Genomic DNA, 12,920 nt, shown 5'->3' on the forward strand with positions numbered 1-12,920 from the left:
TTCATAAGCACGTGTGGATTCAAGGTCTGTGTTAATTATCTGCATGGTCCCCAAAAGCTTCAAAACTTCCCAAGTAATGAATGCATTTTTAGACCACTGAAACTTAGTTAGTTTACCCATAGACTGAATAAAGTAGAGGAAGCGGAGAATTTGATTAAAAGTGGTTGCACATTAGTAGTGTGTCCAGGAGACCCACTGAAATAAGTACAGCTCAGGTCTGAAGGGGTGGAGCTTCAGCTCAGACTTCAAATAATACAGATAAAATTCCAAGGAACATGAGCTCACAGTCAAAAATCACAAATATACAAGGAGACATTCACCATTAGTGAGAACCAACAACAAAAAACTCTACAGCAGAACCAGACTCTCAAAGACTTCAGATATTAAGTCAAAGAATATAAAATAACTATGCTTACTTTGTCTAAAGTGAGAAGATATGTTTTAAAAGACCATAAAAATGAAAAATGAGAATTAAAAAAGTCTAATAGACCATCTAGAAAAAAATAGAGTTAATATTAAAAGCTCTGTGGATGAATTAAACATCATAATAGACACAGCTAAAGACAGAAGTAGGGAACTGGGGCATCGATACCAATAAATTACCTAGAATTCAGCACAAAGAGACAGAGACAAAAAATAAGAATGGAATATTTAACAAGTAGGTCTAATCAGACTTCTAAAGGGAGATAATAGGAAGTGCAAGAGTCAATATTTGAAGAGATAATGGCTGAGAACTTCCCAGAATTGTTGAGAAGCACCAATTCTTCTAGAAGACTCAATGGATCCCAAATAGGAAAAATACACAGAGAATTCTACAACTAACCACATCATAATGAAACAGCAAAACACCAAAGCTAAAGAGAAGATCTGAAAAATAACTATAAAGAAAAGACAAATTACCTGCAAACAACTAAAAATTAGACTAATGAGGATTTCTCACTAGCAACAATGGTACCCAGAAGATAGTGGAATGTCTTTAATATTGGAGAGAAAATAACATCAAACTAGAATTGTATACCCAGAGAAACAATTTTTCAATACCTAGGGGAAAATGAATGCATTTTTTAGACAAACAAAAACTAGTTTACCAGTGAACTCTGAATTAAGGAAATTCCTCAGAATATACTCTAGGCAGAAGGAAGAATATCTCAGCTGGAAAACCCAAGATAAAGGAAGGAAGATAAACAAAAATAAGTACAAATATGAAAAAAATCTAGCTTGTATAAAATAGTAACATTAATAATGACTAATCTAATATAGGTATTAAATGTAAATGGTAAGTTATAAGATATGAATAGTAAGTTAGCTAAACTACAGGACAAAAATAGCAGATAAATTGGGAGTCCTGTGATTAGATTGAAAGTACTCTTAAGGTACTGTTCAGGAGGAGGGTGTGGTAGCTAGTATTCAAAGGTTCTCCCCCTACCTCTCATGAGCCACACGTCCTGCATTAAGTCCTTTTGTAGTCCCTTCTTGACCTGAATCAGGGTTGGCCCTGTGTAACCAATAGAGGTCAGCAAAAGTGATGCTTTATGACTTCAAGTCTAGATCATAAGAAGTCTGCAGCTTCCACTGGGCTCTGGAATGCTCCCTCTTGGAACCCAGATGCCATACTGTTAAACGCTCAAGTCATGGGGCCACACGCAGGTGCTTCACTTGGCATCCTCGGCCGAGCTCCCAGCCAACAACCAGCATCAACTACTAACAGTATGAGTGGAGACGTTCTAGATATTGGATATTCAGGTGACTCTGACCACCAGCACCAATTGACTGCCATCACCTGAGAGACCCCAACCAAAAACTGCTCAATCAAGCCCAGCCAGCCCACAGAACCATGAGGGATAATAATGAATTGTTTTAAGCCACTAAGCTTAGGGGTGGTTTGGTACATGTCAGTTGATAACTGGAGCAGAGGGTAAAGACTTTGTTAGAAATATATGTTAACGTGGTTAGAATAATCATTTAAAGGTAGGTGTAGAGATTGTAGCTTCTGATCTGTAGAGGGAAAATGGAACAAGAAATTTATAACAAACTGAATCTCAAAGAAGGCAAGAAAGGAGAAAGAAAAAAGAAACAGAAAACATAGAACATATTAAAATCATGTAATAGGAAGATAGAAAACAGTTCAGTTATATCAGTAATCAAAATAAATGTATTTGAACAAAATTTTTCAGTTTAAAGAGAAAGGTGGGCAGATTGGCTGAAAACAGAACAAAACAAACAGCAGTCATATTTTACAGATAAGAGACACACCTAATATATAAAGTCACAGAAGGATTTAATGTCAAAGTATTGGGAAAAAAAAGATGCCAGCCAAAATCTCATCCAAAAAAAAGACTAGTGTTGCTCTATAAATAGCAGACAAAATATACTTTTGGCAGAAAGGATCGTTGCAGATAAAGAGGGTCATTATAGCAATATAATGATAAAAGGTTTTGTGCTTGTGGGAGGTATGACAATTTAGACTTGTATGCTCCTAATGACAGTCATAAAATATACAAAGCAAAAAATCAATAGAACCAAAAGTTGAAATAGACATACCCACCATCATAATGGGAGATTTAATATACCTCTCTTAATAAATGAAAGGTCAAGCAAATTGAAAATCAGCTACAACAGAAGATTTCAACAAGAACCCAATTAAAGAACTTGATCTAACGGATATACGTAGAACACTGTAGCCAGTGTTAGAACATACATAATCTTGTAGACACGGAAACATGTATAAAAACTAACTTCCTCTCAGGCCATGAAGCAACCCCAGCAGTGGTTAGTACCACATAGCACGTTCTTTGACAACAATGCAATGGAGTTAGAGATCAATAACAAAAAGATAATTAAGGAATGCCCATAGATTTGAAATTTTTTAAATGCAATAATAAATAATCATGGGTCAAAAAAGAAAAAGAAAAATTAAAATACATGGGTTGAATGAAAATAAAAATATATGTTAGATATATAATCATACGTATGTAAATGTAAATACATACAATACGTGAAATCAAGTTAACTCTGGTGTTGCCGCTAAAGCAGGTGTGGGCGTTGATGACATTGGAGGCTCCCATGCCTCCCCTATTCTCTGGGCCTCTGTGTTCCTCCCTGCACTGTAGCCCCTGCCTCTGAAATCAGCCTGGAGCTGTGACTCGTCCAATAGAACGTGTTGGACATGTGCTGTGCCGGTCCCTGGTCGCTGAGCGCCCTACCCCTGCTGGGCCTTGGAGTGGCTGTAAGCGTTCCTGGAATCCATGTGTTTGATGTGTTTATGTATTTTCTGAGTTGGCAGATACAAAAAGCGTAACTTACATCATGTGGGAGGGGAGTAGTGAAAGTTTTTTTAATATGAAAATGGGGCCCTTCTAACATAACGTTGAGACCTGCCTTAGAAGCCAGCCTCTTTTCAGAAGTAAAAGTAAATTTACATTTTCATTAGTGTCCTGGAGCTCCCCAAACAGCTCCCTTGCTACCCAGCCCTTGTAGCCTTTCGTTTTCACATTAGGTAACTAACTCCCATCCCCTGGCCGGCCAGCCTCAAGCTTCCAGACCCGTCTTACGGGCATTTCTAAAACTGGCGGTTTCTTTTCTCGTGTATTGTTTCCTTTTATCGGCTGCTGGCTCAGTCACAGAGATACAGGAATGAGCAACAGGGGTCTCACCTAAAAACCCTGCTCAATTTTAGGGGAGGACATGAGCAGACTGGGCAGAGCGGGTGAGTGGGGAAAGGGCCGAAAGAGTGGGCCACTTGGTGTACAGATGGCACAGTGCAGTCAGGGGGGGCGGAAACTCCACGGTTCAGAGCATGGGGAGGGGGACGTAAAGGGACTCTGAGCCCTGTTTCACTCACACTGCTTAATGAGGCAGAAAATAGGGACACTGTTTCACCAAGATTTCCACCAAGTACAGTTAAGTAAAACGAGTGTTGGCTGAACTTGGAAAACTCCTTAAACCAATTGAATAAATGAAGCACTGCTCTAATGAAAAGAACTCTGATTTCTATTGCTGGATAATATCTTCGAGCTTTAATATATTTTCTGTGAAATACATACCTGTGCTTGTGCTTGTGTCTATGTATTTTTGAGGGCTCCTTTGGTTTGGATTTGGCTTATTACAAAGAATAATTTTATAAACCAGCTTTAAAGAAACACACCTTCTCCCTCTACCTTTTTCCTCCTCTCCCTCTTTTGCTCCCACGATGATTTTTATCTGTACTGTAGAGGACCTACTAGCTGAGAGGTAATAAGAAGTGAAATTGTACATACAAAAGGATATGCTGCCAAAGTTACTTTTTTCAGTCAGGCTCTCTGGAAATTGCAGTGCATTTTCCCATTGAAACAATGTTATTGGTGGCTGGCTGCCCACAAAAGCCCATTTAATATATAATGTCTGTGCCATATAGTACCGTGCTAATTGTACTACAGAACACAACCGCCACCCTAGGTCCCATGGATAAATGCATTTCAAGTTCAAATTGGGATTCCAGGAACACATTTCCCTTGCTTCCCTGAGGGGATGGCAGCTGCCTGGTCCCAGCTCTTGCCCACTTCCTCCTCCACCACCTCTATCACTATCATTGCTGATGCTCTGTGGTCCTGTGCCCTGGGCTTTTTCTCATCTGGGTTAGAGTGAGGACTGTCAGCGTGAAGCCATAGGTCGTGGCTCTGGGAGCCCGGAGCAGAGGAGCCCAGAGGACCAAGAGCTGGAGGGAGCCCTGCTGGAGTGGAATGAGGGGTAGGGGCTTCAGTGGATCAGATGGGAGGAGCTGGGGGGCTACCTCCTCCCGCTAATGAGCGCCCGGTGTGGATCCCCTGTTCTCGGTACCAGAGGGCAGCCAGCTGTAGTGCCTGGGCCAGGGGCACCCCTGGTGGAGTCCCCGGTGGCTGAGGACTATGACTTCCTGTGAGAAGGGATGGTGACTGGAGGTGCTGAGATTGGTGTCCTGAGCACAGTGTTTCCCAAAGGTGCCCACAGCTCCGGTGGTACCCAAGTGATTTGACTCAAACCATGCAGAGCAAGTTTTGTTTTAAGTGCCATCTCTTCATTTTTATAGTTACCTTCTGTTTATAGGAAGGTATAATGGTTTTCCATTTATGATAGTGATGTAAAATTTTTTTATTGAAATAGATTATTTCAGCCCAAAGTGAACTGGCTTAAAGAAAATAATTAAGTACTGGAAGTGCATGTGTGTGAGGGACACATACGTGGGCCAGTTGGCCATCCTAAATGTAGGTGTTTAGGGCAACACAGTGGAGCTGGCAACATGGAGAGGATGGGGAAGACTGCAGTCAACCGTTTCCCCAGCCTGTCTCCAAGGGAGGGGTATTGGACACGTTGTATCATAGACATGGCACCTTTCTAATGAAGTGTAATTTTCTGTAAAGATGCGGTTGGTAGCACCAGATGTCCTGAAAGATGCACTTCCAGAGTCGCTGCCACATCGCTCCCGCCTCTTCCATAGGCTATCATATCTCGTGCAGTGGTTGCCAAGCTCCAGTAGCCAAAGGTGGGAGAAAATGACACCTCTTCATCTCACTTCTGGTACCTTCCTCATGTGTGCAATTGGAATCGTTTCCGCAGGGAGAAGGCAAACCTTGCCATCACCCTCCACAATGACCAGGAGGAGATCATGGCCCAGGCCACCTTCCTGGACTATCCCAACTGGAATGTAGCCCCACAGGACGACTGGGTGTCCGTGTTCCGGGAGCTGGACAGTGAAATCCCATGCACAGTGAGTAACCATGCACGTTGCTTATGAGAACAGCTTGAATTTGGAAGGGAAGTCCTATGTTTGCATATAGGTCTTCTCAGTTTTTAGACTGAGCAGTTCAAAAGTCACAACAGAAAGTGCGTGACATCATGACAGACAGAAATGAACTTATCTGGTGGAGAGGGAAGGGGAGTCTGAGAACAGGAAGCCTCAGAGGAGGACGGGGGGTGGGGCACGGCAAGGAGTTAGGGGAGCATCACGACTGCGCTTCCCAGGCCTCCACGCTGTGCTCCCAAGTCTTTGACCTGCTGGGAGGGACCTGCCATTTACACATCTGCCCCTGAAATAATGACAACAGAGCCTCAGATTCAAGTCATGCTCTGTAATTTTCAAAGTGCCCTCATGGGCTCTGGCTTATTTGATGTCTCCCAGCTGCGGACACAGGACACCCTGTCGACCCACAGAAGCCAGGTCATCGGGTTTCAGGGAGTTGGCTTTGGTAGCCTGAGCTGTCCATCGGCTGCCAGAGCCAGGCCAGCGTCCGGGCCAGTTGCTGCAGAGAGCCAGAGGCTGCAACTGCAGGCAGCACGCACGCTTGCCCTGTCGGTGGAGTTCAAGAGCGCGCCCCGGAGCCCTGGGGAACGGCAATTGTGTGAACGAGTGGACTCGCGCGCACGCACACGCAAACATGCACAACCCAGCCCTTAGTTACCCAGCATCTGTTCAGCTAGAGGCTGCCTCCCCCTGGTCCCCTGCGCTCGCAGTCACCACTGTCAGAAAAATTATCTCAAGCTTGGAAATAGGCCAAAAAAGATTCTTTCCATTGTGCTTGTACTTTTGATTGATTTTCTATTGACTGGGCTATTTTACAGTTCCGCAGGAACAGTGATGAACTGGTAGAGTTTTGTTCATTTGAGATGTAAATAACTTCAGTGTGGTGGAAGAGATAACCTCAAAAGGGTACACTTTCTGGCCCAGTGGGACCTTAACTCTTTTGTATCTAGCTGGGCAATCTTCTAACATTTCCTCATTAAAACTGCCTGAAGCCAGCTTCTCAAGTGCAATGAATCGTTTTGTATCATCTCACTGGTCGCCTCATGAATCGATGGGTTGAATCAATCTCTGATACGTGCATTTTGTATTTGCATTAGGGTCATGATTTTACCTTTTTGAGAATTAGAAATTAACACCATTCTTCCTAAATTCTTTCCCCTTTTGTTCCTTTTCTTGTTCTTTTAAAATTGTTTCTTTTTAAACTACTTCCTTCAATAGTGTAGAGCTGGGCCGTCCTGTAGGGTACATCAGCCATATGTAGCTATCTGGGCACTTGAAATGTGACTAGTTTGAACTGAGATGAGCTCTGAGTATAAAATATGCACTGGACATCAAACACTCAGTAGGAAAAAAAAGAGTATAACATACCTTGTTGAGAATTTTTATATTTACTACTTCTTAAAAGGATAATAATGTGAATATATTAGGTTAAATGAAATATATTAACATTAATTTCACCTGTTTACTTCTTTTTAAAAATATATCTACTAGAAACTTGAAAATTACGTATGTTCCCAGCATTTGTGGCTTGAATTATTTTCCTATTGGACAGCATGGGTATAGAGGCTTATGGCTTAATGGCTTACCTACCCCGGGGGTAACTGCAACTAAAATAATGATTTTTATCTTAAAGCTAAGGAATAAATATTGAACTGTAATATTTTTGATGGAAGAGAGAATTTGGGGGATAAATCAGCCAAGTAATAAACCACGTACTAGCAAGGCGAGTCCTGATCAGAATGTAAAGCAGATGCCATGGGGTTAGATGAGTCCGTGCATGGGAAGTGCTCACATTGCGACACTGAACTGTCACTGTCGCTGTTGTTATCTGGACTCTGGAGTTTGTGTTGCTAGCCTTTGGGGAGCTTTCAAGCTCATGAACTAAACTCATGATCCTCTCGCCATTTTATGCCTGATAAACACCTTCTGAGTGTTCCTAGGGCGCGTGCCACCCAGCAGGAGGGGAGACCAAGGCACACGAATGTGCAGGTGGTCACCCAAGGCCGTCTATGAAATTGCTCGGGAAACGAGACACAGAAGTGCTCCTGTTGTCCAGATCGAGGTGCAAAAGCACTGCCCTCACTTCACCACTCAGCCCCTTCCCATTTGCATTGTCTCTAGAATTTGAGGATTTGTCCATAAACACAGGGGTACTGAGCTGAACAGAGGGATGTGGGGATGTGTAGAGCAACTCCTCATGACCAGCCACTTAGAAAGTCCTCAGTACAACTGAGTCACGTTGCTGTGCAGAAGAAATTAATACAGTGTCGTAAATCAACTATACTTTGATAAAATTAAAAAAAAAAAGTTATGGGGCAGCGTTCTTTAAAACCCCTAAAGACGTGACCCGAAAGCCATATTAGAATCTTGCTACTTTGTTTTCCGCTTCCAGGTTTTCTGGGTCCCGAGCGGAGTATTTGTTTCTGACTCTGGGAATGTTGAACAAAACAAGCCGTTGGATTCCTAGCGGGGCATCTGCCTTCCATCCTCCAAATTCATGAGAGGCGCTTTCCCTGGTGTCACTTGAATAGAGCAGCAGCTGCTGACTCCAGAGCCCCGGGGGAGGGGGATTGTCTTTCACTTGGGCTGAGGCGCCCTGGGGACAAGACCACTGAGTTCAGAATAGACCTCACTCCCCCACAGGCGCCCCCCTGCCCGTGGCCCCGTAGTGAGGCGGGAGGAAGGACCCAACACGCTGGACTCATTTACGACCCCCCTTTCCTTGAATCATTCCGAGCTAGGAGGACAGAAAGTGGCTTGAACCCTGCCTGGGTGTCTCCTTATTTGAGACATAAAATATCTTCCGTCGACACCAGGCAGCTCTGTGCTATGGCTGCCCCCAGACCCGCCCCCATCTCCCACCCCTCCCCTTGCTCTGACTCGGCCTCTAATCGTGTCCTCTTTTCTTCTGCAGCCTCTGAACACGTTGTTCATGCACCTCTTTGTGGCCGTGGACGAGTATTCTGTCGGCTGCTGCAAAGAGATTATTCGGTGAGTGGCCACGGCGTGGCAGACAGTGACACAGCAGCATCGTAGACGAGACACGTTCATGTCTTTATCATGTCTTTAACTATCTGGATAGTCAAAACAATATTTTTAAAGGAAATTCTTTCAGGTGTTCAATTTGCGTGTACTTTCTGGCTCTAGTCAAGCATTTACTCTGAACGGTGGTGATGTTTCTGAAAGAATACAGTCCTTCCTTTGAATGGACGCCTTTAACTACCACTGTTGGAGGCAAACAGGTCACGCGGTCATTTGAAAAAAATGGATTTTGGGGGAGGAGAGGAAGAGAAGAGGTCACAGGCTTGGATGTTTCTAAAAATAGTTTTCCTCAATCTCATCCTTAGACATGTTATTAACAGGACCGCCTGCAGAAACCTGATCCGCAGGGCTTCCGCCACAGCGGGTCTCTGACAGGCTGCACAGACATTTGGGGGGGGTGGCCTCAGCTCTCAAGTCACTTTGCAGTGTCACACCAGACCATCCAGATGCCAGGGCAAAGGTTAATCTCAGCAGAAACCTGGTGCGCCGCGTGGACATGGTGCCTTGGTTCATCGCTGGCTCCATGGAACAGATAGAAGAGGGGGCATTTGGAAACCCCGGAAAAGCAGAGAAGAAAAAGGAATTGCCTCGAAGGCGTTCTTGCCTTTGCAGGCAGGGAGCAGGGCGCCCAGGTGGATCTGTGAACACCTCATTTTTGTAGTGAAGGCGTTCGTCTCGCCAGGTGCTGGCTAACAGGATTGTTGACACACTGTCCCCTCCCTTTCCCTCGCCAGGACCGTGTTCAAGGCGGTGCCAGACCTGCACTTCATATTCCTCATCGTGCCGTCCTACATGAGCCTCGGTAAGTCCTCCTCCACCACCTCCTGGCCCCAGTCGCTAACATAGGAAATTTGTGCTTAAAATGGGGCTTTGGGGATGGGACATAAGAACCATGGGTCTCCAGGTCCTAAATGTATAACGTGCCCATTCGACTGTAACAATTAAAACACACGTTAGAATGGAAACTACATTTGCCCTGAAGTCCTAAAGTGTTTCCTTGGTAAATCGAGGCGTCACTTCTTTGTCTCTGGGATGTAGGCTCGACTCTCATAACTGTGTTCAACCAAGTGGGGAGCATTCCAAGCCTGACGTATGATGAGGACTTTGCCGTGCACATATGTCACAGGCACAGCCACTACCCTCAGCTACACATCCGCAAAGCCAGGTAAGTGTGGAGCCGTGCCTTTTGTTACCTAAGCTTTCCCCTGACGGTTACCTTACAGAGAGTTTAAAAATTGCCACTTCTTACAGTAAGTGATGATAGCTCGAATGAAATTGCTTTATAATACCCAGAAGCATTACTTCATTTGGAGATGTTTACAATTCCCCTTGATGACATAACTTGCAGGACTGAATATCTGATGAGACCCATTTGGTGCCGTGTGGTCAGCAAAGCTGTGCATTTACTACTTAAGGGTTTCTGAAGACACACAATCCTTGGCTCCACACTGAGTGAAATAACTTTCAAACAAAACAAACATAGAAATGAATCTGCCTATTTAGTTTTCCCAGTAAAGCCCACCTATTTTCCAGCATTCAGTGAATGAGGATTCTGTTGACCCTAAAGAGGAGTTTTCCAAGCTGAAAGTCTTTACCATTCACGGCCCACATGACGTGCCTTGAAGGTCAGCAATCTCAAGGCGATAGCTGTGGCAGATTCTGTTTTCCAAAGAAGGCCATCTTCTATCCTGCATGCTCTCCTATAATGTGGCCTGGCCACTCTTCTCAACAAAGAGGTGGGGTCCGTGTCCACTCTTTTTGAGTCTGGGTGTTTTATGGCTGCTGTGGCCCCCACAGCATGGTGGAAGGGATGCTCTGTGACGTGGGAGGTTGGGAGGCTTCTGCCTGGTTCTCTTGGGATGCTCGCTGTGGAGGATACAAGGGGGAGAAGTCTGACTACCCTGAGACCACCGTGCCGGAGAGGCCACAAGTCAGTGCCGGGCCCGCAGCCCCAAGGGGCTACCGCTGACAGCATTCACCATGTGGATGTGCAGCCCAGGAGAACCCCCAGTGTCTGCAGCCCCACTGACATCTGCCTGCAGCCACATGAGAGACCCCAAGCACGCACTGCCCAGCTGAGTCCTCCCAGGTTTCTGATGCACAGAACTGTGAGCAAAATAGAACGGCTGTTTTGAAATAAGAGGGCCTATAAAATCATTTCACAAGGGTGGTTGGTTCCTTTATCAGTGAAGAGTAAGCTGTATCTTTTGGGGGTAACCATTACCATATTTGTTTTTGTTTGTTTGTTTTTATTTTTGGCTGCACCACGTGGCATGTAGAGATCTTAGTTCCCCGACCAGGGATTGAACCCGTGCCCCTTGCAGTGGAAGCATGGAGTCCTAACCACTGGACCTCCAGGGACTTCCCACCATTGCCATATTTGATGAGTGCTGGATTTCTTTAGAAAGTATCGAAACTAAATTTTTAAAAAGCAAGAGCCTAAGGGCTTCCCTGGTGGTGCAGTGGTTGAGAGTCCACCTGCCGATGCAGGGGACACAGGTTTGTGATCCGGTCCAGGAAGATCCCACATGCTGCGGAGTGGCTGGACCCGTGAGCCATGGCCGCTGAGCCTGTGCATCCGGAGCCTGTGCTCCACAACGGGAGAGGCCACAACAGTGAGAGGCCCGCGCACCGCAAAAAAAAAAAAAAAAAAAAAGAAGAGCCTAATGTTTACCAGGCGTGTAGTATTATGGCATAATTGTTAAGAATTTGCAATAATGACATCAGGTAGGTCTTGATCCTGATCTTGGTTTTACTACTCACCAGATGGACTAACTTAAAGAAGGAACTAGGCCTCCGCAGGCCTCAGTTTCCTCTCTGTCCGTGGGTGTGAGCATATTGTCTGCTGTATGGGACTGTTGTAGTGATGGGATGAGCTGATAAAAATCAAGTACTTAGCACACTGCCAGTCACATGTAGGTGCCCAAGGAAATTAAATATTATTATTAATATTATTAGAGTTATGTGGGGAAGAGAGACCCATCTATGATAAACTGTGATGCTGTGTAGCTTGAAGGAGGGAAGGACAGAGAGGGATGACGACAGCTTCAACCCCCCAGGCCCCCCAAAATCTAAATGTCCATCAACATGTAAATGTTCACAGACTGTGGTACATCTGTACAATGGATACTACTCAGCAATGAAATGGAGTAAACTACGTATACACACAATAGCATGGATCAATCTCAGAAAGCTTATGCTGAATGAAAGAAGGCAGACATAGAAACAAAGACCACATACTGTTGATTTCACTTGTATGATGTACAACACAGGAGAGGTCAGATCAGTGGTTGCCTCTGGCGGAGGGAAGAGAGATGGTGGGAGGGATATGGTGGGGAGACAGCGCTCTGTGCACTGATCGGGGTGCACGCAGTGCACGCAGCTGTCAAAGGTCATCGAGCTGCACTCTTAATATCTGTTCACTGTACACTATATTATTATACCTCAGTGGGAAAAATGTAAAAGAAAAGAGGCTTCATAGAGAAGGTAGCCTCTGAATCTGGTCAGGAAGGATGAGTCAGAGTTCAGCCAGATGGACAGAATGGGCAAAGGCATGGAGACAGGAAAGCACCCGGAATGTCTGCTACCAGGCAGGTGGGCAGATGTGAGGAAGAGCAGAAAAACTGTGATGAGCAGGCTTTAACTTGGAGCCAGCAGGGAGCACTGAAGAAAGGCATGATATGGACTGTATGTTAAAAAGAACTGCTTTTCATGTGGCCAGTGGCTTGCAGGGGCGGAGCACAGAACAGTCTGGCCAAGAATGATGCCGGCTGGAATTCAGGCAGTGACGAATCAAAGAGGTCCAGGTTGGGGAATGGCTCAAGGTAGGTGCATAGAGGCAAAGAAATGTTTGAGAGGGAAGGTGCAGTTTGATTGCCAGTTGGTTAGAGAAGTTGAAGGATGAGTATGAGTTAGTGGTGACTCGGGGTTTCAACTTTAGGGGGGATGGTAGATTCATTAACTGAAAGTGGAAATAATAGCACTAGATGGACAGGAGACGGTTGGAAATACAGGGCTTCTCATGAATGAGGAGATCATGAGAATAACGGAGGTGGTCTAGTTGAGGGGGAGATTTTAAAGTGAAAAGCAGAGGATTAGAGCACAATTTTGAAAGATGAACGTG

At 44.9% G+C, this 12,920-nt stretch overlaps 1 protein-coding gene across 1 annotated transcript in view; it reads left to right on the forward strand.

Moving 5' to 3' along the window:
- Positions 1–12,920, forward strand: part of CFAP61 (cilia and flagella associated protein 61) — a 249,891-nt gene that overhangs the window by 5,018 nt on the left and 231,953 nt on the right. Inside the window, exons 3-6 of the mRNA XM_060119879.1 lie at positions 5,572–5,722; positions 8,670–8,746; positions 9,532–9,599; positions 9,836–9,962. Coding sequence (XP_059975862.1) covers positions 5,572–5,722; positions 8,670–8,746; positions 9,532–9,599; positions 9,836–9,962 — 423 coding nt within the window. The remainder of the gene's footprint in view (positions 1–5,571; positions 5,723–8,669; positions 8,747–9,531; positions 9,600–9,835; positions 9,963–12,920) is intronic.

Source organism: Mesoplodon densirostris, chromosome 16 (genome assembly GCF_025265405.1).
Source record: "Mesoplodon densirostris isolate mMesDen1 chromosome 16, mMesDen1 primary haplotype, whole genome shotgun sequence".
NCBI classification, from domain to species: domain Eukaryota; kingdom Metazoa; phylum Chordata; class Mammalia; order Artiodactyla; family Ziphiidae; genus Mesoplodon; species Mesoplodon densirostris.